The sequence below is a fragment of the Giraffa tippelskirchi genome, chromosome 12 (assembly GCF_054371585.1).
Source record: "Giraffa tippelskirchi isolate mGirTip1 chromosome 12, T2T-mGirTip1v1.2.pri, whole genome shotgun sequence".
Lineage (NCBI taxonomy): Eukaryota > Metazoa > Chordata > Mammalia > Artiodactyla > Giraffidae > Giraffa > Giraffa tippelskirchi.
In genome coordinates, this window is record NC_137286.1 from 83516088 (window position 1) to 83541340 (window position 25253).

General features: G+C 40.2%; 1 protein-coding gene and 1 long non-coding RNA gene across 11 annotated transcripts in view; one reads left to right on the forward strand and one right to left on the reverse strand.

Annotated features, from left to right (window-relative positions):
- Window positions 1–25253, reverse strand: part of VWA8 (von Willebrand factor A domain containing 8) — a 385006-nt gene that overhangs the window by 103962 nt on the left and 255791 nt on the right. For all 10 annotated transcript variants that reach the window (XR_014071267.1, XR_014071268.1, XR_014071269.1 and 7 more), the window contains 3 exons: window positions 22557–22752; window positions 10165–10246; window positions 6166–6370 (listed from right to left, as the gene is read on the reverse strand). Coding sequence is in view for 7 of the 10 variants with exons in the window: in XM_081549924.1 (XP_081406050.1) it covers window positions 6166–6370; window positions 10165–10246; window positions 22557–22752 (483 nt within the window). In the remaining 3 variants the exon portion in view is untranslated. The remainder of the gene's footprint in view (window positions 1–6165; window positions 6371–10164; window positions 10247–22556; window positions 22753–25253) is intronic.
- Window positions 11364–15693, forward strand: LOC145529471 (uncharacterized). The gene is made up of 2 exons (XR_014071270.1): window positions 11364–12252; window positions 14328–15693. It is a non-coding gene; the product is annotated as an uncharacterized LOC145529471 (long non-coding RNA).

Genomic DNA, 25253 nt, shown 5'->3' on the forward strand with positions numbered 1-25253 from the left:
ATCTCAATTTTTAACTGATATTACAGAACTGATTTCCTTTCCTTATATTTTAAAAAAACATTACTAAGATTATTTCTTTGCTGTTGTTGTTTAGTTGCTGAGTCATGTCTGACTCTTTTGCGACCCCCTGGACTGTAGCCCACCAGGCTCCTCTGTCCATGGAATTTCCCAGGCAATAATACTGGAATGGCTTGTGATTTCCTTCTGCAGAGGATCTTCCTGACCCAGGGATTTAACCTGAGTCACCTGTATTAGCAGGTGGTTTCTTTACCACTGAGTCACTTGGGAAGACCAAGATTACTTCCTTTCTTGCTGATTATATTCTCAGACAGTATGCACTGGAGATACAGTTCCATATAAAATAAGGATCTTAAATTAAGGTGGTCATGAAAGAAAGGAGTTGAAATATTTCTGTGATTTGAAAAGCAATTTCCTTTGGTTAAGCCTTTTCTAAAATATAAAAGCTAAATGATGTTTCTACTTTTAATATTACTTTAAAACTCTAATACTGATGATTTTCTTAATTTATAGTTATCTTTTTGTTGTATATGCACAAAAATTTAATGAAAATTCATGGACTCTCTAAACTCATAAGCTTGCTGATTTGCTTGTCTTGGGAAGGTGGTTGCTGATTTAATTTTAGTTACATTTAGCAGTTACTGACAAATTTGTGATCCAATGGAAGCACTACTTCTGGAGGAATATAAAAATCAATTAGCAAGTTTCTTCTGAAAGAGTTTATAAGAAAGGAGCCCCTTACGTACGAACCCATGAGTGTCATCCCATTTGAGTATAGACTTCTTTCCAACTCTTTGCTCAAACTGAATTCCTAGTTCCAGAAGACCACTGCCAGTTTTTAACTGGGACAGGTGCAGGCTTCCACATTTCCCAGAGAGGGCATGACTCCATCTTACCTGTTTTCTCAGTAGTACCTCCTCCCCTTTTCTCTTGCCTTTCTCTCTTCTTAGCTGCCTTTCCATTGTCTTATTTCTGAAGGACCTTGTGGTTCGGTAGCTGTCATAATTCTCCTTGGGGAGTTAGTTAAAGGCTTGATCAAGCCAGTGGCATACTGGAGCCAAACTGTACTAGTTTGCGAGAGATGTTTGCTAAATATTCATAGATTTTGTGAATAGACTGTTAACCTTTGGTAGCTTTAAATCAGTCATGAGGAGTATTTACTCTTTGAAAATTGCCAAAACGATAAACTGCCCTCCCCACCCCATATGGCCCAGAGAGCTGGCCTATCGGCCCTCTCCTGGGTACTACTCTCCCCAGAGGACCTTGCATTGTCTAAGGTGAGCGGAAATGCTGTTCAAAGTCTAGATTCAAAATGAATTTCTATGGCTGAGATTTCTCTAACAACAATAAACAAAGGAAAAATCATTAGAGGCATTGCCCAACTGTTACCACATAGTCAAAGAGTTAGACCATCTTGATGAAAACAAGTTCTACTGATCCATGACTAGGAGATACGGTGAGGAATTATTAAAAAAATTTTTTTTTAAAAGAAGTATTGCTTTTCCAGGCCACAGAATATTCCCAAAGATACATGTATGTATAGTTCAGTTCAGTTCAGTCGCTCAGTCATGTCCGACTCTCTGCGACCCCATGAATTGCAGCACGCCAGGCCTCCCTGTCCATCACCAACTCCCGGAGTCTACCCAAACCCATGTTCATCGAGTCGGTGATGCCATCCAATCATCTCATCCTCTGTCGTCCCCTTCTCCTCCCGCCCCCAATCCTACCCAGCATTAGGGTCTTTTCCAATGAGTCAACCCTTCGCATGAGGTGGCCAAAGTATTGGAGTTTCAGCTTCAACATCAGTCCTTCCAATGAACACCCAGGATTGATCTCTTATACATATATTATATGTATAAGAGTCCTATAAAATGTGTATCATTCTATAACAGTGAGCCACATGAATCAGACTATTTTCAGAATTAGTGACCAAAGTCAAGAGTGGCCTATGCTCTTTAAAAAGAACAAAGAATTGCAAACCTCCACAGAAGAGCTGGAGGTAATGTAGCTTGCAGAGTGAAAAACTAAACTTACTAATAGAGTACCAGTTAAATAATCTTGTGGTTTCCAAAACCGAAAGTGGGCCTGAACATTCTCACCGAAACCTTAAAAAATCATAACTGTTGATCTTGTAGTTAAAGGAAAATCCAGGCCTAGTTACAGCAAATGACATTTACTCATACTCTAAGCATATCTTCTTTAAAAGGTTAGAGGTGCTTAATATAAACTAGTTATCTTTCCTACGTATTTTTGTCTATGCCACTGTTTTCAAATATTTACTGTATCTATTGTGTGCTACACACTCTCTTAACTATAAAGATAAATATGTTCCATCCCACACTGTTTCAAAGAGTCTATCAATTTTTAAAGTATATACTTAAGGAAGTATTATTCAAAGGCCTCAAAGGTATTCTACTAGTAAAAATGATGGATTTCGTTTCTGATTAGTTTATTGTGCTTGTGTTTGCATGCTCAGTGTGGGATCCTCTGTCCGTTGCCATTTCCTTCTCAGGGGGTCTTCCTGACCCAGGGGTCGAACCTGTGTCGCCTGGCAGGTGGATTCTTTACTGCTGCGCCACTTGGAACAGTTTCTTGTAACTAGACAATCACATTTGAAAGCTGTCATCTTTTAGCCTTTCTGCTGCCACAAGAATAGTCACCAGGAGCTTTTTAGAGAAGATGATTTGCTTTCTGAGGAAAACAGTGGTGTAGTTTCAACAGCCTTCCTGGGAGGATCCAAATGTAACTAAATAAAAATATGAAAACTATGCTTTACAGTGGAGAAGGCAACGGTACTTTTCACTTTCATGCATTGGAGAAGGAAATGGCAACCCACTCCAATGTTCTTGCCTGGAGAATCCCAGGGACGGGGGAGCCTGATGGGCTTCCATCTATGGGGTTGCACAGAGTTGGACACGACTGAAGCGACTTAGTAGCAGCAGCAGCATGCTTTATAGAGAACACTTTACAACCAAGTCAGAAAAATTTTGCTTATAACTAACTTGTGCTTCTGAAAATATGGTCTAATGTAGTCAGTATGGACCCTTAGTATCGGCTCTTGAGCTGCAGTTATAGTGACACTTTGAGTTTGTTGTCGCAGTTGTTTACTGATACAAACACACCACACTATCAGAGCATGCAAAATCAATGAGCACATGGTATATGCAGCTCAAAGAATACTTCCTTTCAAGACAAACTCACTGAAGAAAACTATCAACGAATGCATTAAACAAAAACAGAAACTGAAAGCAACAATGACTTTAAAGCTAATACCTCAAGAAGGCTGAAATGTAGCACAAAGTCATAAAGGATAGCAATAAAGTATGTAACGGACAGAGTTGATCTAAAAGATGAACAGTTCTTTTGACACCAGGAAAAGGAATCAGGGAAAGATAGGGGTCAGTAAGTGGTGAATGGCCTAGCAGGTTGTCTGCCTGACCTTCACTGTTGACCCAAAGAAGCATCTCATGACCAGTAAGAATCACCCAAAACAGGTGTGTACAAACTTCCCCTACCAGCAGATCTGCGGCTTCTTCAAAGCCCTGGGGTGTAAACCAGACCTTTTAATTTCTATGACGGAAAGTAAGTCCATTCGGCCACTAGGTGGAGATCAGGTTACTCTGACGTTGACAGGGAAACTGCTGGCAGTAGGTAAATGAGAAACACGTTACCGAGAACCTAATTCTCTTTTCTCAGTACTTCTCCGGAAGATATTTTCCAAGCACGCGGATCCATAATGAGCAATAGGTGGTGCTAGTGGTAAAGAACCTGCCTACCAATGCAGAAGACATAAGAGGTGCAACTTCGATCCCTGGGTCAGGAAGATCCCCTAGGAGGGCATGGTAACCCACTCCAGTATTCCTGCCTGGAGAATCTCATGGACAGAGGAGCCTCGCGGGCTACACTCCATAGGGTTGCAAAGAGACACAATTGAGGCAACTTAGCACGCAGCACAATGAGCAAGAGGCTGAAGGATTGATTAAGAAGTTAGTTGACACGTTTTTGCTTAAGTATATATTTTCACTATCAACAAAATGTATCACGGAACATCGGAGATGGAAGGAGAACACTGGATAACATCTACTCTCAATTTCCAAATGGAACTATCATTCCATTCTGAATTATGTAACTTTATTACTGAATAAATCTTATTTCTATGATAGCTGAACTTTAAACTGGAGACATAATGTTACACATTTCCCAGAAAATGTATGGTCTGTAGAAGGATCAGATACTGCCCTACATACTATAGCAGAGTATTCTGATTATTTTTGAGATATTATATGCTATACTTCTGTTCATTTATAACTTAGGAAATATATATATTCATTCAACAAATAGTCAGTTACATAAAGACCAATAAAAAATTGAGAGAGTTAAAAAGAATTCCATTTGTTATCAAAAAGCTTCAACTTCGTGTATATGGATATGAGGAGAAACAAGCATATTATCTATAATGACCAATCATCATGCTAAAGAGTTGGGAATACAAAAGTGCACAATAGCTACAGAAGTCACTGGGAAGAGAAAAGCTACAAGGTTAAAACACAAACAGGGATTAATTTTTGTAGTGGTGAAGACTAGTTATCAAAATCATGAGTGATATTCCTTTTAAAAATTCTGTTGTGAAGGAAACTTAATTTAGGCCACAAACCTTGGCCATGGGGAAAACATGACCTTTGATCTCTGTGACACATGAGAAACTGAATAAAACCTAAGACATTCAAACACAATAGGGCTTCCCTAGTGGCTCAGCTGGTAAAGAATCCACCTGCAATGCAGGAGACCTGGGTTCGATCCCTGGGTTGGGAAGATCTCCTGGAGAAGGGAAAGGCTGCCCACTCTAGTATTCTGGCCTGGAGAATTCCATGGACTGTATAGTCCATGGGGTCACAAAGAGTCAGACCCGACTGAGTGACTTTCACTTTCACTTTTCATCAATTGCTGTTATGAAAAAAGGACCTTAATTCAGACAAAGAAGAAACTAATCTTTAGAATAATAATAGAAGCAGAACAATAGTTAATTAATTTTCTAATGACTGTTATGGATAGCAACCAACATTCAGTCTGTTACTGTGATAGATTCATTGCACTTAATGACATGTTTATTTTACAGTAACACATTTGTTTCAGCTTAATTGAATTAATACAGTCATACCCTTTCAAAAGAATTTGAGGTTGCTGGCCTATATTTGTTTATGATTTTCAAAATGTTCCTATAAGCTAAAAAGATGTATTACTCACTCATGCACACAAGGGAAATCATAAAAATAACCACATAAAATAGCAATTAATAATTAGATGTCAATGGTAGTTTGTCGAAATTTCTTATCTTGTTATCGTCTATATCACTAACTGGTTCTTTACAGAGCAATGCAGTTGGCAGGAACCTACCTTTCCTTTTGCTAGATAAGAATGAAATATAAACAAAGAAGTTTTCCTCCGAAGGTTAAAATAAATAAATTACAGATAAAACAAATCCTTTCATAATACGGTTTAGTATTTATAGGTATGCGGCCTTCCACACTGTTCACAGTAGTTGCAGACAGCAATCAGATTAGGTGATGACTGAGTTACTTCTGGAGGGGTGGAGTTTTGGTGATCTGTTCCCATATTTCCTTCTAGTGCAGGTTTGAGTCTACTTATTACAACTGCTGAACTTCCATTCTCTGGAAATAAGGGAGCTGGTAAAAACACACCTCTATTGGATGCAAAATTCTGCTTATCTTCTGTAGTCTAAAGGTTTTGGCCTTATAATAATGTGCTGCGTTTAGACGCTCAGGATTTCTGTTTCCTTGGTAGCACGGGGAGATGCTGACGACAATGGCAGAAGTGAGAACAGATACAAAGGTGGCGCTAGAAACTGATTAATGCTTCAGGTTAAAAAATAAAAGTTGATGATTACATTTTCATGTTATGAGGTGAGGAACCTATATATTTAAGCAATGACAGACAAAAAAGGCACATTTTTACTTTTTCACTATGTCAAAGGATAGATGTGTCTTTTTCTGAGTCCCCAAATTATTTTAGCTGTTTTAGTAAACTACATTTGAGTCTCTGGGCCAGAAGCTTCTATGACTGTGGCATCTGCAAATAATTGATAATTTAATGCGCCCCCTTAAAGGGTAAGGTCAGTTCAAGTGGTACCTGCATGTGCCTGTCACCTCCTTCTCCAATCATGTTTCTCCATTCCATGAGTGACCGCTGCAGATGCTCAAGGCCAGTTTCCCAAAGCCGGACACGGCCTCCCATATCAACAGTGACAACGCCACCTTTGCCCCACTCAGCCAGCAGTGCGTCTGTGTCCGAGATAGTAGACAGCCACGTGGTGTATGGTGAGAGAGAGTCTGACCTGAAAAAGAAATCACGGTGTTCAATCAATTGAACCCCAGGGGATGATGCTAGTTCAGCTCGACTTAACGTTAAACTTGCTGTAAAGAATTCTCATAGTTACACAACAAGAACCTGCTGTACAGCATAAGGAACTACATTCAATGTCTTATAATAACCTATAATGGAAAAGGATCTGAAAGAGAATATATATATGTATAACATATACATACATATATATACATACGAGTGAATTTGCTGTACAATTGAAACTAATATAACGTTGTAAATTAACTATACTTCAATAAGAAACATAATGTTTAAAAACACATTAAAAGCACATTACAAACTAAGGGACCAACAGATTCATCTGGAAGGAAAAAATACGTACTTATTTACTGGTTATTTACATATTCTTTTAAAAATTTTTATTTATTTTTTTAGCTGTACTGGGTCTTCTCGCTTTGTGTGGGCTTTCTCTAGTTGCAGCAAGCGGGGGCTACTCTCTACTTGAGGTACTTGGGCTTCTTTCTCACTGCGGTGGCTTCTCTGGTTGTGGAGCACAGGCTCTTGGGTGTGTGAGCTAAGCTGCCCCTCAGCATGTGGGATCTTCCCGGACTGGAGACAGAACCCATATCCCCTGCACTGGCAGGTGGATTCTCAACCATCGGACTACCAGGGAAGCCCAATTTACGTATCTTGCATTTGTAGATCCTGGATGACATTTGCATTCACTGTCAGGAAGAAAGGAACTCTAAACCAACTCACACCTCACATACCTGCAGAACTGACTCACTTCCCAGGGGTCTAAGGTCTATGCTAAAACTCAAGTCTTGCTTATGTGTTTTAACTGCATTGATTTGACACTTTGCCTTTTCTAAGTTAGATGGTTATATGGATTTATAATAAAGAATTTACATATTTCTTATATGTTTCATGCATATACATATTTCTAATATATATAGTCAATTCAAGGAACACAACTTTTGCCTATAAGAGTCAACTGCACACTTCCTTTATCTGAGTATAGCTCTCACTATACAAAAGAAATACAGATTAGAAATTCTAATTACCACTGTTGGCTTTCTAAATATATCTGGTATTTTCTCTATAAAATAAATGGTCTAAAGAGATGGTCTGATCAGATAATTAAAACAATCAAGTATCAAGGTAGATTCGCAGAAACCACAAAACTACTATTTTTATACTGAAGAAATCAGGACTACTTTAATCTTTTTATCAATCTGCCTTAGTGGATACTAAACACAGAGTGACAAAGCCAGCTACTCTGAGATATGGAAATCTTAGAAAGTGTTTATATAAAGAGAATAACAACAGTAGGATGGAACCAAGTGTTTCAGAGCTATAGGGTTGGCCAAAAAGTTTGTTCAGGTTTTTCCATTACATCTTATAAAAAACTCAAATGAACTTTTTAGCTAACCCAACTTTACAGTCCTAGAAGGACTCAAGGCAACTATTGATATAATAAAGGATTCATCTCATGGTGCTCTCTCAAAAAATATTTGCCTTAGGAAAAAAATTAGGTACAGATGGTCATTCAAGAATAATGAAATTCAATCATTTATGATGTGAGTAAATCTGCCACAAATGCTCAAGATGTGTGATTCTATTGAGCACGGCACCTACTGGTTCCATACTTAACTCTCCAGTATGAAACTTTAAATTTACCAGAGCAATTTCTTCAATATGCCAAAAAAATGCTGAAGAAATCACATATTTACTACAGCTTGTACACTACATCTAGAATCTCTTCTGTACCTTAAAAAAAAAAAAAAGCACATTCCTCTTACCTATGATAACAAAGTCTTTAAGGAACACAGGGAATTACAGTAGAGTGAAGTCCAGATTTATATATACCCATATACTAGAGCTAAGTAGCATGGTTTTACAAATGCAATGAAAGTTTCAGGACTAACACTCAAATTGTACTGAGAGCGAAAGTGATATGTTCCTTTTGGCTGTACAGTTACATATAGTTGTACTGTTTTCTATTATCTGAAGTTAGCCATCAAATGGAAAATTCCTGCTGTCTAACAGAATACTAAATTTAAGCAACCAGCAACAAAACTGAAACCCAGATGGGCTGTTCCCTTGGATTACATATACACCCAAAATGGCAGTAGATAATCTTGAGAGAAACTCAGGATATACTGACAATGAACAGACTCTAAAACATGTGGCACTTGAAATAAGGCAAGTTCAAATTGAGATGTTCTGTAAATGTAAAATATATACTGGGTTTCAAAGACTCAGGAGAAAAAAGGAACATAAAATATCATTAAAATTTTTATATTGAATATGTGTCAGAATAGTAATAGTTTATAATGGTAATAAAATACTATTAACGGTAATTTCACTGGTTTCTTTGTGCACTCTTTTACTTTGGCCACTAAGAACATAAAATTACATATATGGCTCACATTCTATTTCTATTGGACAGCGCAGCGCTAAATGAATGAAGCATGGTGACCAGCTGGCACTGGCTGTGTGTGTGTATATATATATATATAGCCGTTCTTCCAGGTATTATTTCTATGGTAGGTATAACATATGGTTCATACAGAAAGTTAACAGAGAAAAACACTAAAATAAAAAGCTAGGGCTGGAGAAGAAATGAAGAGAAATACTGAAAATATAATTACTGTGCTTTAGAAATGTAAAAAAAAAAGTTGTTCTTCGATTTTGTTACTTGAACTGATAGTATATTTTAATGAACATGCAATGGAATAAGAAATTCCCCCAAATGAGTAAAAGCCATTTTTCATTAAATTGACACATTAAGATGCTCCAGAAAGACATTCTTGTACACATTAGGACAAGTAAATCTATGTCTTTGAAAAATGCTTTCATTATTCACATTTCTTGAACCTGGCTAAATAAAGGGTCCTAAGAAATGAAACGGTGTTTCTGACTTCTTGTCGTACTGAGCGACGTTCTTTGGAAGCATGGAAGGTGGCTGGGTGACAGACAAGTGTCTCTGCCCTTCCTCTGAGAATGGAAGGCTCTCCAGGCTCCTCTGCCCAGGATCCCGGGTGAGGCTTTAACCACTGTGTTGTGAGGCCTTGGTTGTTTGTGAGGGAGGCTATGTGAGGAGCGTATGTGGCATCAATCTATACAAAAGCAGGTACACACTTAGGTAAAGAAAAAGGGAGATCAGGTATGGATGTATCCAGGATGGGATAGGCTAGAGGTGGGGACATACATGTTTTTCAAGGAATAGATGGTGCATCATTGGTCCTCTTTTTATGTAGTCCCTGAGTCTAACTAGTTTGAACACTTTGCTTCTATTGCTGAACAGCAATAAACCACTGGCAATAAATCTATTCCAAATCTCTAGAATCCTTTGACTATTGTATGGCCTTCATGACTGTAGATACACAGTTACATCTTTAAAGACAATATTAAACAAATGAGATTTAAATTCCTTTGACATCTTGAATACATTTACCTCAGAAAACTAATGTATGAAGTTAATAAATATGAAAATTTTTTCAGTGATAAAAATGCTGTTTCAAAAAGTTTTATCATAAGGATAGATTAAAAAAAAAAAGAAATGAACACTTGAAGGCTGTTAAGACTTATACCTGAACATTTTTCCAATGTTCAGATAAAAATGGCAGGGCAGCAAGATAAAAACAAGCTGTAACTATAGATATATATATATATGAAAGAAGGAAAAAGAGCTTGCTATTTAAGGAAGCAAAAAGCACACATTTATTGAGAGTACTTGGTTAGAATTCACTCTTTTTTTTTTATCTGACATACAAGCTAAGAATGAAAGTGAAAATGGATTACCCAGGAATTGGGATATATCGAAGTCTCTTGGACTGGAGATCAGTAACTTCTATATACCCAGCTGTCTGCGGAGGGACAACATCTGCAAAGAAGTCAAGACACAAGCTGAGTGTTAAATTACTGCCTGATATAAAAATAGGACCCAAATAAAGCATAAATTGTTGCTAAAAATGGAATGAAGCTATCACTCGCCTAGAACAGAACTCTGGGACCCACTTGACAAGGTCTGGGGCTGACCAATTTCAGTCTTGAGGTTAGCCGCTCAGTTATGTTTTTGTCAGGAAAACACAGAGATGGTCAGATAGATGCATGTTACGCTGTGATTCTTTAGCGTCAGAGAATTACCTAAGTTCCTTTCATTTTCTTTGATATTAATAGCTTCCCAATATGGGTCAGTGTTTTAGCACTTAAGAGTTTATCTGAAAATATTGCATCATTGGAATTCTTTTTCCTTCCTAGGAAGTTAACAACGGTGACGGTATAATACAGTGGAATCAGCACCTAATTGAAATCAGAGTGGCCTGGTAGACAATCCTGGCTTGAAATTTCCTAACTATGATTTACTATGGCCAAGTTAGTTCTCTCTCTGAGTGAGACCTGCTTTCATCATTTGCAAAATGAGGATAAGAAGAGTATCTGAGCATCATAAACATTATTTGCACACAATTAGTAGTTGCTCCACCTCAGTGGCTGTGATTATTAGGACCCTTCAGGACAGGAAAAGGTGAGGTGAGGATTGGGGCAGAGGGGCAAGGACTCTGGGTCATGAAGAACATGAAAAGGTGGGGGAGGAGAGGGTAACGTGATATGGGGGCCAGAGTCCCCAACTCCAATGCTAGCTGTTTCCCAGAAAGTTCTGGGAGTTTACTGACTTTCTGCCCCAAATCTCTAGCACCACCGTCACCCTCATCATCACCAGCTACCAGCACTGTGTCAGAATCCTGCTTGTCTTTGGTTTTTCATTAATTGCTTGCTATGCTGCTGCGTGCAGTTGCTCAGTCATGTCTGACTCTGTGACCCCGTAAGCCCTCCAGGCTCCTCTTCCATGGAATTTTCCAGGCAAGAATGCTAGAGTAGGTTGCCATTTCCTACTCCAGGTGATCTTCCTGACCCAGGGATAGAACCCACGTCTCTTGCATCTCCTGCTTTGGCAGGTGGATTCTTTACCGCTGTGCCACCTGGGAAGTCCTATTAATTGCTTTTTTTTTTTTTTTTGGCTGCACCACCCAGCATGTGGGATCCTAGTTTCTGACATTGGAAGCTCAGAATCTTAACCACTGGACCGCCAGGGAAGTCCCTGTTTGGGACTTATGGATAGTGTTTTTAATACTGACAACTACAAAGGCCTTGGATTCCGTTTGAGAGGTGAGAAAGCGGAGACTTATAGGGGTGGTATAATAATGGACTTGGAGAGTGATAGAGAAAGCTTTCAAAATCAGGCCTTCATTCTGGCTTTAAAATCTCTGCTCTGCCCACTGCTCCACACAGCTTCTACCTGAGCTGACCACAAGGTAACAATTTTAAAACAGCCTTATTTTTACAAGATCTTGGCCTCCAATGTCTCTTAAGGAAAAAAAAACCTACAAAGAAACCATACTCTTAAAGATTTTTGTCTGTTGTCTATCTCCTATTACAAGTTCTTTTTTTTTTCATATTGTAACAAAGTTTTCTCTACTATGCAAAGTTACCTATAAGTCCAGGCAACTTTCAAGGCACTTCAAAGATATGTACTTATGTGTCTACCCTTTGGTAAAAAATTTAAATTTATTTATTTTTAATCAAAGGATAATTGCTTTACAATATTGTATTGGTTAAGGCAATGGCACCCCACTCCAGTACTCTTGCCTGGAAAATCCCATGGACGGAGGAGCCTGGTAGGCTGCAGTCCATGGGGTCACTAAGAGTCAGACACGACTGAGCAACTTCACTTTCACTTTTCCCTTTCATGCATTAGAGAAGGAAATGGCAACCCACTCCAGTGTTCTTGCCTGGAGAATCCCAGGGATGGCAGAGCCTGGTGGGCTGTCGTCTATGGGGTCGCACAGAGTCGGACACGACTGAAGTGACTTAGCAGCAGTAGCAGCATTGGTTTCTGCCACACATCAGTATGAATCAGCCGTAGATACACCTATGTCCTCTCCCTAGTGAACCCCCTTCCCATCCCACCCCACCCCACCCCCAGGTCGTCACGGAGCTCTGGATTTGAGCTCCCCGTGTCACACAACAAAGTCCCACTGCTCATCTACCTTACATATGGTAACGTACATTTCAGTGCCACTCTCTCAATTCATCCCACCCTCTCCTTCCCCGACTGGGTCCACAAGTCTGTTCTCTCTGTGTCTCCATTGCTGCCCTACAAATAGGCTCATCAGTACCATCTTTCTAGATTCCATATATATATGCTAACATACAGTATTCTTCTCTTTCAGACTTACTTCACTCTGTCTGATAAGCTTTAGGTTTCATCCACTTCATTAGAACTGACTCAAATGCATTCTTTTTTACAGCTGAGTCATACATATTCTGCTGTATACATGCACCTCACCTTCTTTGCCCATTCATCTGTCAGTGGACACCTAGGTGCTTCTATGTCTCAGCTATTGTAAGTGGTGCTACGATGAGCACTGAGGTATGTGTGTCTTTTTCAATGATGGTTTCCTCAGGGTATATGAACAACAACAGTGGGACTGGGTCACATGTTACTTTTATTCTTAATTTTTTAAGGAATCTCCAAACTGTTTTTCACAGTGGCTGAATCAATTTACATACCTACCAACAGTGCAAGAGGGTTCTCTTCCCCACACCCTCTCCAGGATTTATTGTCTATAGATTTTTTTGATGATGGCCATTCTAACCGTTGTGAGGTGATACCTCATTGTAGTTTTGATTTGCATTTCGCTAATAATGAGTAATGTTGAGCATCTTTTCATGCGTTTACTAGCCATCTGTATGTCTTCTTTGGAGGACTGTCTGTTTAGGTCTTATGCCCACTTTTTGATTGGGTCGTTTTTCTGGTATTGAGCTGCATGAGCTGTTTGTATATTATAGAGATTAATCCTTTGTCAGTTGTTCCATTTGCTATTATTTTCTCCCAAAAGAGTTGTCTTTTCACCTTGTTTATAGTTTCCTACATTGTGCAAAAGCTTTTAAGTTTAATTAGGTCCCATTTGTTTATTTTTGTTTTTATTTCCATTACTCTAGCAGGTGGGTCATAGAGGATCTTGCTGTGATTTATGTCAGAGAGTGTTCTGTCTATGCTTTCCTCTAGGAGTCTTACATTTAAGTCTTTAATCCATTTTGAGTTTATCTTTGTGTGTGGTGTTAGGAAATGTTCTAATTTCATTCTTTTACATGTAGTTGCCCAGTTTTCCCAGCATCACTTATTGAAGATACTATCTTTTCTCCATTATCTCATTAAAATTTCTGATTAGAATGAGAAACCTAGAATGTCCACAGTGAATTTATCCAATGTAGTTTACAAAAAAATAAGAAACTTGGCATTTGAATTTCCTGTTCGAACTGAAGGTTTTCAAGATGGCCACCTGACAACCTCAACATCTCTCTTATTTATTCAACGAACATGGTTGAGCACCTCTGCCTGAAGTGCTGGGGAAGAGAGGAAAAAGACGTGCGTGGTTCTTGACTTGTCCAAGGGGCATAAATAAGGAAGTGCACCTTTTTTTTTCTTTGAAAAATAGAGGGGTGGGATGGGGTGGGAGGTGGGAGGGAGGTTCAAGAGGAAGGGGACACATGTATACCTACGGCTGATTCACGTTGATGTGTGGCAGAAACCAACACAATATTGTAATGCAATTATCCTCCAATTAAAAATAAATAAAAGCAAAAACAAAAAATCATTGTGAGCCTTTAGGAACTTGGGAAGGATTCCAGGATGGGAAGCATAGCCCTGTGGTCCTGTGTGAGCTGCGGATCTAGGCAAGAAGTGGCAGGAGGAAAGGAGGTAGTGCCCAGGGACAGCAGGGGGTAAGGAAAGCCAGTTACTGTGGTAACCGGACCACCTAGTTGAACTGGCCATCCCCAGATAGCCATTCGTATAAAGCCAATATGCTTATCATAAGTCATGCACTGCCGGCACTGGAAACGCTGCCTGGGATATAAGGTCAGTCTTGGCCGAAGTTTGCACCATATATCATTTTTGACAGTTTCTGCCTCTAGGACCTAACTGAAGTGGGTTGAATTATTTATAGACCCTTGGTTCTTTGCCAAAAATGACCAGTTACTGAAGTGGTTAGGAGGACTAGCTCTGCCTAGCTAATCAGTTACATTCGGCCTGCCGCTTACATGCACTCTTTTTCATAAGTAGTAGTATTAAGCCGAGCTACCGTCACCACTGTTTTTAGGCTTCCTGTGAAAGCAAAGTAAGCCAACTTATTTTAAATATCATTTTTCCTACAGCTTTTTTTTCCTTCCCCCACTGTGCAAGTTAATTCCATGGCATAAAGAGGATGAGAAAATCCAATAATGGCTCTGTCTGTTTCAGGGAGGAGAAAGCAAGAATTTTATTCTTCATGTTAAAAAGTATTTTCATGCATCAGAAAAGGCAATTTGTGGCTCAAAAGGACTTTAAGGGTGGTGGCAGGTTGCTTCCCAGGTAGCGCTAGTGGTAAAGAACATGCCTGCCAATGTAGGAGACATAAGAGATGCTGGTTCGCTGGGTCAGGAAGATCCCGATCCCCTGGAGGAGGGCATGGCAACCTACTCCAGTATTCTTGCCTAGACAATCCCATGGACAGAGGAGCCTGGCAGGCTACGGTCCATAGGGTCCCAAAGAGTTGGACACGACTGATGTGACTTAGCACAGTGATGGTGGTAATGGTAACGCTTGAAAAATAATGAGAAGTGAAGTTTTTGGATTTGAAAATAAATCAGTTTAGAATATTTGATTGAATTAAGGAAGTAAAAACCGTGGCCAGATCTCCCTCCAAACTTAGCCAAATCCTTGTCTATCCATTTTAAATGTTTCAACACTGTAGAGAGGATGGAGGTTAAGTAAATTTCCATTACATTTGTAATCCAGGTGGATTTAGAAGAGAGGTATAAATTACATTTAGGGATTAGTTCCCTAACGATTAAAGTGAAGTCATTGCCACAGTGTTCAGAGCACAGTTCTCATAAACAGTGGGGACAGCTTAGATGCACAGCATCAAGGTTCGGAAGGAGGAGAAAAACTGTCAGGCAAAATAACCAAGAGCATTTTCAGAAGGAAGATGAAATTATATAAAAAATTCACTCCTTCAAGCAATGTAATTTGATATATATGTGTTCCCTATTGTACTAGGTTTCAAGAACTTCTGTGCTCACAGATTCAAAGATGTGTGCCTTGCAATCGGGGTGATACCAAATCTTTGAATTTATTCAAAGTTCAAACAACAGCGCATTGCTTTCAATCAAGAGTCATTACTTTGTGTTTAAAGAGCTGAGGCCTATGGTTTAAAGGGGAAAAACAAAAGCTAACATTTAACTAGAATAAAGACGATGGGAAGAAAGAATCTGATCTGCGTCAACCACGAGTTACACCCTCTTTGTCAACGCCACCAGGAGAGTAGCCTTTACAGCTTCTACTGATTTCTTTAATAAAAGGCTTATGCGCGTTCGTTCCTGACTAATTAGGTGGCTGGACTGTATTTACTTGAAAAAATTAGTCTGAATTATCATCAGAGACCTAAAGGCTCACAGATTAAAGAGTCACACAGGCCGAAAGAAAAAACCGTCAGCCCCAGCCTCACTCCTGTCACACCTCACTTACTATTCCCAGAGACACTTTCAACTGTTTACAGCTGTTTGTTTGGTGTTCACCTTGATCCTTCTGGTGCTGTCTTGATGATTCACTTTCAGGCATTATTTATTGACTTCCCATCATGTAGCATGAGAGTTTAACTCTTTGTCACACACCCCCTTCCCCTGCCTGGGTGTGCCTGGTGGCTCAGAGGTAAAGAATCCACCTGCCAGTGCAGGAGACCCAGGTTCTGTCCCTGGGTCAAGAAGGTCCCCTGGGGAAGGAAATGGCAGCCCACTCCAGTATTCTTGCCTGGGGAATCCGATGGACAGAGGAGCCTGGTGGGCGGGCGATAGTCCACGGGATCACAAAAGAATCTGACACGACTCACTGACTAAACAACAACAATTTCCCTTGCCTAACGCCCACTTCCCAACCCCCAGTGTATTCATGTGATACCTGGATGCCCTCTGAGTCTTCCTATATTTATGAAGGTCCGTATGGTCAGAGACATGGTTTTTCCAGTGGTCATGTATGGATGTGAGAGTTGGACCATAAAGAAGGCTGAGTGCCAACGAATTGATGCTTTTGAACTATGGTGTTGGAGAATACTCTTGAGAGTCCCTTGGACAGCAAAGAGATCAAGCCAGTCAATCCTAAAGGAAATCAACTCTGGATATTCATTGGAAGGACTGATGCTGAAGCTGAAACTCCAATACTTTGGTCACCTTATATGAAGAGCCGACTCATTGGAAAAGACCCTGATGCTGGAAAAGATTGAAGGCAGGAGGAGAAGGGAGTGACAGAGGATCAAATGGGTAGATGGCATCATCGATTCAATGAACCTGAGTTTGAGCAGATTCCGGGAGATAGTGAAGGACAGCGTGGCGTGCTGCAGTTCATGGGGTCGTAAAGAGTCGGACACGAGTGAGCTACTAAACAACAACAACAACAATCTCTATGGAACTCCCATTCGCATGCATTTTTTCCCTCCTGTTAGCTTGTCTTACATCAATTTAATTATCAGCCCAATCAGAAAACCTAAAGGGAAGAAGGGAAAAATTTCCCACCCCCAACACCAAACTCTAGTCAGACTTTTCTGAATCCTCATCTCAATTAGGTACACACTTTTTGGCCTTCTATGTTCATCTGAGCATTGTCCAGTTTTAGCAAGAATAAAATTCAGTTAGCTTAACCAGAAACCTCAACCTGGATATCTGACAGAGTTCCTGATCCTCTATCATTTCCCAAATAAAGTCTGATCACCCTGGCCTGCCTGCAGCAGGGATCCTGTTAGTTAGATTTATTCAGAATCCTCCATTATCTCTGATTCCCTCTTAGTAATTTTCCATCCACTCATCCCCACCAACAAAACTGAAGAATCTCTACTATCTGATTTTAAGACAAACTATGAAGTAGCAATCAAGAGAGTATGGAGTTAATGAGGGGACAGACACAAAGATCAATTGAATACAAATGAAAACTCAGAAAGAAACCCACATATGTGGTCAGTTGCTTTTCCACAGAGCTCCAAAGATAATTTAATGGAAAAAGGATAGTCTTTTCAGTAAATGATGCTAAACAATTGACTATTTCCACGAAAAACAATGAGCCTTAATCCACACCTTATACCATAAAGAAAATTAACTTGATCATATACTAATGCATATATACAGAATCTAGAAGGATGGTACCAAAGAATTTATCTGCAGGGCAGCAGTGGAGAAACAGAGAACAGACTTATGGACATGGGGAGAGGGGAGGAGAGGGTGAGATGTATGGAGAGAGTAACATGGAAACTTACATTACCATACGTAAACTAGATAGCCAATGGGAATTTGCTGTATGGCTCAGGAAACTCAAACAGGGGCTCTGTATCAACATAGAGGGGTGGGATGGGGAGGGAGATGGGAGGGAGGTTCAAGAGGGAGGGGATATATGTATACCTATAGCTGATTCATGTTGAGGTTTGACAGAAAACAACAAAATTCTGTAGAGCAATTATCCTTCAATTTAAAAAATAATTTAATTAAAAACATTAACCTGGAGTATAAATCTAAGTGCAAAATCTAGAAATATGAAATCCCTAAAAGAAAACAGGAGATTTGGGCCTTTCACCAAAATGGGAGAAAATGTTTGGAAAACACGTATCTGATATATTAGACTTGTATCTAGACTATATAAACCCAAATACTCAAAAAATCATTAAAAAGAAAGCAAGTAACCCCATTCAGAAAGTGGGCAAAGGATATGAAGAGACATTTCACTTAAGAAGATAGACATGAAAAGATGCTCAACATCATGCGGGACTAGGAAAACACAGATTAAAAACAAAATGAGATATCCAGCAATAAAAAGGAACAAACAACTGGTACATACAACATAAATGATGCACAAACATGTAATACTAAGTGAAAGAAACCAGAGTCGAAGTGCTGCATACTGTGTGATTCCATTTATGTGACTTTCTCAAGTGAATAAGGGCAGAAAACCAGGTCGGTGAGGGTCTGAGGGTAGGGCTTGATGCCAGAGTGGCATAGGGGAGGTTTAGGGAAGATGGACTATTCACTGTCAGTTATGGTGATGGTTACACAACTGGATGTGTTTGTCAAGTTCATAGCACTATACACCAAAAACAGTGGATTTTATGTGTAAACTGGACCTGACATCACCAGATGGTCAACAATGAAATCAGACTGATTAGATTATTTGCAGCCAAAGATGGAAAAGCTCTACACAGTCAGCAAAAACAAGACTAGGAGCTGACTGTGGCTCAGATCATGAACTCCTTATTGCTAAATACAGACTTAAATTGAATAAAGTAGGGAAAACCACTAGACCATTCAGGTATGACCTAAATCAAATCCCTATGATTATACAGTGGAAGTGACAAACAGATTCAAGGGATTAGATCTGACAGACATACTGCCTGAAGAACTATGGACAGAGATTCAGGACATTGTACGGAAGGCAGTGAACAAGATCATTCTCATGAAAAAGAAATGCAAAAAGGCAAAATGGTTGTCTGAGGAGGCCTTACAAAAAGCTGAGAAAAGAAGAGAAGTGAAACACAAAGGAGAAAAGGAAAGATATATTCATCTGATGCAGAGTTCCAAAGAATAGCAAGGAGAGATAAGAAAGCCTTCCTCAGTGATCGAGGAAAACAACAGAATGTGAAAGACTAGAGATCTCTTCAATAAAATTAGCGATATCAAGGGAACATTTCATGCAAAGATGGGCTCAATAAAGGACAGAAATGGTATGGACCTAACAGAAGCAGAAGATATTAAGCGATGGCAAGAATACACAGAACTATACAAAAAAGATCTTCATGACCCAGATAATCATGATGGTGTGATCCCTCACCTAGAGCCAGACATCCAGCGGTCCAAAGTCAAGTGGGCCTTAGGAAGCATCACTACGAACAAAACTAGTGGAGGTGATGGAATTCCATCTGAGTTAATTCAAATCCTAAAAGATGATGTTGTGAAAGTGCTGCACTCAATATGCCCACAAATTTGGAAACCTCAGCAGTGGTCACAGGACTAGAAAAGGTCAGTTTTCATTCCAATCCCAAAGAAAGACAATGCCAAAGAATGTTCAGTTGCACTCACCTCACACGCTAGCAAAGTCATGCTCAAAATTCTTCAAGCCAGGCTTCAACAGTATGTGATGTTCAAGCTGGTTTTAGAAAAGGCAGAGGAACCAGAGATCAAATTGCCAAAATTTGTTAGATCATCAAAAAAGCAAAAGAGTTCCAGAAAAACGTTTACTTCTGCTTTATCGACTATGCCACAGTTTGATCACAACAAACTGTGGAAAATTCTGAAAGAGATGGAATACCAGACCACCTTACCTGCCTCCTGAGAAATCTATATGCAGGTCAAGAAGCAAGAGTTAGAACTGAACATGGAACAGACTCGTTCCAAATTGGGAAAGGAGTACATCAAGGCTATATATTGTCACCTTGCTTATTTAATATATGCAGAGTACATGATGAGAAACGCTGGGCTGGATGAAGCACAAGCTGGAATCAAGATTGCCGGGAGAAACATCAATAACCTCAGATATGCAGATGACACCACCCTTATGGCAGAAAGCAAAAAAGAACTAAAGAGCCTCTTGATGAAAGTGAAAGAGGAGAGTGAAAAAGCTGGTTTAATACCCAACATTCAAAAAACTAATATCATCGCATCCAGTCCTGTCACTTCATGGCAAACAGATAGAAACAATGGAAAGAGTGAGACATTTAATTTTCTTGGGCTCCAATGGTGATTGTAGCCATGAAATTAAAATATGCTTACTCCTTGGCAGGAAAGTTATGACCAACCTAGATAGTATATTAAAAAGCAGAGACATTACTTTGCCAACAAATGTCCATCTAATCAAAGCTATGGTTTTTCCACTAGTCATGTATGGATGTGAGAGTTGGACTGTAAAGAAAGCTGAGCGCCGAAGAATTGATGCTTTTGAACTGTGGTGTTGGAGAAGACTCTTGAGAGTCCCTTGGACTGCAAGGAGATCCAACCAGTCCATCCTAAAGGAAATCAGTCCTGAATATTCACTGGAAGGACTGATGTTGAAGCTGAAACTCCAGTACTTTGGCCGCTTGATGCGAAGAACTAACTCATTGAAAAGATCCTGATGCTGGGAAAGACTGAAGGCAGGAGGAGAAGGGGAAGACAGAGAATGAGATGAGATGGTTGGATGGCATCACCATCCCAATGGAAATGACTGTGAGCAGCTCCGGGAGTTGGTGGTGGACAGGGAAGCCTGGCATGCTGCAGTCCATGGGGTTGCAAGGAGTTGGACACGACTGAACGACTGAACTGACTGAACTGAAACAGGACCTTAATAAGAGCAAATGAGAACAATAAAATCCTTTAAAAACAGCACTTTGTTTGCTGTGTGGAGAATGGCGGGGGGGGAAGGAGGCAGAGGGAACTTGGTCTCAGGCTGCTGCAGTGTTACAGTGCAAAATGGTGGCGGTTTTCAATGTCGGCAACAGAACTGTAGATCAGGGGGCTGGACATAAGATCAGCTTCCCTGGTAGCTCAGCGGGTAAAGAGTCTGCCTGCAGTGTGGGAGATCTGGGTTCCATCCCTGAGTTGGGGAAATCCGCTGGAGAAGGGAAAGGCTACCCACTCTAGTGTTCTGGCCTGGAGAATCCCATGGACTGTATATAGTCCATGGGGTTGAAAGGGTCAGACCCGACTGAGTGACCTTCACTTTCACTTTAAAGGTTGTATCAAAAAGAGATGGCAGCTGATGACGGAATACACGTGGAGGATGAGGGAGAAGGCTCAGGGCTGATCCCCAGGTTTCTGGGTGGATGGGCTGCACTGAATTTCGGTACAGAATTTGGTACAGAATTTCTGGTGATTCCTGGGTGCTGTCATGCCTCTGCATCTTCATGCGGACGTCTCTCTTTCAGGAACAACTGCTTCATTGACTCCTTCCCATTCATCTTTCAAGAATCAGCTCAGAATCACAAGCTTGGGTTGTAAGCCTCTCCTTTGTGTTTATAGATCACCTTGTGAATATTCCTATTGCACTGTACAGCAACTGTCACTGTATTAATAAAAAACATTCTAAGGAAATGGCAAGTTATTTGGAAGGAACTAATTGTAACATTATAATATAACCAGGACTTTTTGAACCCAGTAATAGATAGATTATCATAGCAGGTTTAGTATTATATTTATGAAGTCCACACTAATATAATGAATGTAAACACAGGACAACATAATACTGCCACTAAGATGCAAATAAAAGTCAGTGGCCTAATGATCAACCATTTTCATAACTATCCTTTACAATGAAAGCCAGTGTCGTCCAGTGAGAACAGCTATGGCCTTGGGTTGGAAGACGCTGGTGTAAATCTGGGCTCTGCTGTCCACTGATGAGGTGACCCTCAGCAAGTTATTTTACCTTGCTGTATCAGTTTCTTGGCATATGAATTTGAGAGTACATTAATGAAAGAACGGGACTTTGAAGATTAAATGAATTTCTGCGAGGGAAAGTGACCAGCGCAGGAGCTGGCACATGTTATGCAGGAAGAAACGTAGGTTGACTTTGAGAGCCCTGGGAAGTGAGTAAGATTGGCCTTTAGTCACAGGAGCTTAACACAACAGTCAGGCCCTATATTCTATGCCTGGTGTGGGCGTGCTCAGTCACTTCAGTCATGTCCGACTCTTCTTGACTCTACACTCTGTAGCCCGCCAGGCTCCTCTGTCCATGGGATTCTCCAGGCAAGAATACTGAAGTTGATTGTCATGCCCTCCTCCAGGGGATCTTCCAGACCCAGGGATCCAACCCATGCCTCTTATATCTCCTGTACTGGCAGGCGGGTTCTTCATCACTAGCACCAACTTTCTATGCCTGATGTTCTAATAACTTTTAAGGCTCTGTGAAAACATATTCTAAGTAAGGTTACTGCATAGACTGCTGTGCAAATGAGTTCTAACAGCAGAGGGTACAATCATGTGCTGTAACAAGTTTAGTGTAAACGTTCTGAGCACATGTAAGCCTTTTTAGCTACTAAACTGTTAGAATTGTTCATAAGTATAGAAAGATAATGATAAGTTAAATGTTGCTATCAAAACCAACTTACCTTTGAGTACCTTGATAAATTACGAATCGTTAAATCTCTTACCTTTTGGGTAGATGTCTTTTAGAGGGACTTCTCCTGGGGGCAAAATCCTGACTATCTGATTAGTATCCAAAAGAGTCACACAATTGCTCTGTTTTGCAGTTCCACTTTTCTTCTTTCCTCCATAGAATGCTGTATCAGTGACTCGAGACTTACTCAAAGATGATGGCCTTTTCCAAGAATAAACTTCACTAGGTGACTAAAAGGAAAAAGAGAGATTCAAGTACTGAAGTGCTATAAACTACACTCACAACTTTTACAGTGCAGTTCCCTTAAACAGATGCCAGAGGTAAACTTATACTTACCAAATATAACAACATCAAATTATTCCTTAACCTTTCTTAATGCAGAAGATAGTTCCTTCATTGATAATAATAATTTTCAGACAAGTGTAAAGTATACAACAAATTTTTTATTTTGAAATGAATTATAACTAAAACAACGGAATATAACGGTATAGTCGGGCTTCCCAGGTGGCCTTAGTGGTAAAGAAGCTGCCTGCCAATGCAGGCAACATAAGAGACCTGGATTCTATCCATAGGTCAGGAAGATTACCAGGAAGAGGGTATGACAACCCACTTCAGTATTCTTGCCTGGAGAATCCGATGGACAGAGGAGCCTGGTGGGCTACAGTCCATAAGGTTGCAAAGAGTCGGACACGACTGAACAGACTTAGCACAACAGTATCAGTTCAGTTCAGCTGTTCAGTCAAGTCTGACTCTTTGCAACCCAATGGACTGCAGCACACCAGGCTTCCTTGTCCATCACCAGCTCCTGGAGTTGCTTCAACTCATGTTCATTGAGTCAGTGGTGCCCTCCAACCATCTCATCCTCTGTCGTCCCCTTCTCCTCCTGCCTTCAATCTTTCCCAGCATCAGGGTCTTTCCCAGTGAGTCAGTTCTTCGCATCAGGTGGCCAAAGTGTTGTAGTTTCAGCTTTAGCCTCAGGCCTTCCAATGAATATTTAGGACTGATTTCCTTTAGGATGGACTGGTTGGATCTCCTTGTAGTCCAAGGGACTCTCAAGAGTTTTCTGCAACACCACAGTTCAAAAGCATCAATTCTTCAGCGCTTAGCTTTCTTTATGGCCTAACTCTCACATCCATACATGACTACTGGAAAACCCATAGCTTTGACTAGACAGACCTTTGTTGGCAAAGTAACATCTCTGCTTTTTAATATGCTGTCTAGGTTGGTCATAGCTTTCCTTCCAAGAAGCAAGCGTCTTTTAATTTCATGGCTGCGGTCACCATCTGCAGTGATTTTGGAGCCCAAGAAAATTAAGTCTCTCATTGTTTCCATTGTTTCCCCATCTATTTGCCATGAAGTGATGGGACCAGATGCCATGATCTTAGTTTTCTGAATGTTGAGTATTAAGCCAGCGTTTTCAGTCTCCTCTTTCATCAAGAGGCTCTTTAGTTCTTTTTCGCTTTCTGCCATAAGGGTGGTGTCATCTGCATATCTGAGGTTATTGATGTTTCTCCTGGCAATCTTGATTCCAGCTTGTGCTTCGTCCAGCCCAGAATTCCGCATGATGTACTCTGTATATAAGTTAAATAAGCAGGGTGACAATACGTGGCCTTGATGTACTCCTTTCCCAATCTGGAATCAGTCTGTTGTTCCATGTCCAGTTCTTACTCTTGTTTCTTGACCTGCATACAGATTTCTCAGGAGGCAAGTAAAGTGGTCTGGTATTCCCATCTCTTTCAGAATTTTCCACAGTTTGTTGTGATCAGACTGTGGTGTAGTCAATAAAGCAGAAGTAGATGTTTTTCTGGAACTCTGTCACTTTTTCGATGATCCAACGGATGTTGGCAATTTGATCTCTGGTTCCTCTGCCTTTTCTAAAACCAGCTTGAACATCACATACTGTTGAAGCCTGGCTTGGAGAACTCTGAACATGATTTTGCTAGCATGTGAGATGAGTGCAACTGAACATTCTTTGGCATTGTCTTTCTTTGGGATTGGAATGAAAACTGACCTTTTCTAGTCCTGTGGCCACTGCTGAGGTTTCCAAATTTCTGGGCATATTGAGTGCAGCACTTTCACATCATCATCTTTCAGGATTTTAAATAGCTCAACTGGAATTCCATCACCTCCACTAGCTTTGTTTATAGTGATGCTTCCTAAGGCCCACTTGACTTCACATTCCAGGATGTCTGGCTCTAGGTGGGTGATCACACCATCGTGGTTATCTGGGTCATGAAGAACTTTTTTGTATAGTTCTTCTGTGTATTCTTGCCACCTCTTCTTAATATCTTCTGCTTCTGTTGGGTCCATACCATTTCTGTCCTTTATTGAGCCCATCTTTGCATGAAATGTTCCCTTGGTGTCTCTAATTTTCTTGAAGATATCTCTAGTCTTTCACATTCTGTTGTTTTCCTCTATTTCTTTGCATTGATCACTGAGGAAGGCTTTCTTATCTCTCCTTGCTATTGTTTGAAACTCTGCATTCAAATGGTATATCTTTCCTTTTCTCCTTTGCCTTTCTCTTCTCTTCTTTTCTCAGCTATTTGTAAGGTCTCCTCAGACAACCATTTTGCCTTTTTGCATTTCTTTCTCTTGGGGATGAGCTTCATCACTGCCTCATGTACAATGTCCTGAGCCTCCCTCCATAGTGCTTCAGATGCTCCGTCTGTCAGACCTAATCTCTTGAATCTGTTTGTCACTATTTGTCACCTTGGCACAACAGTATAGTTAA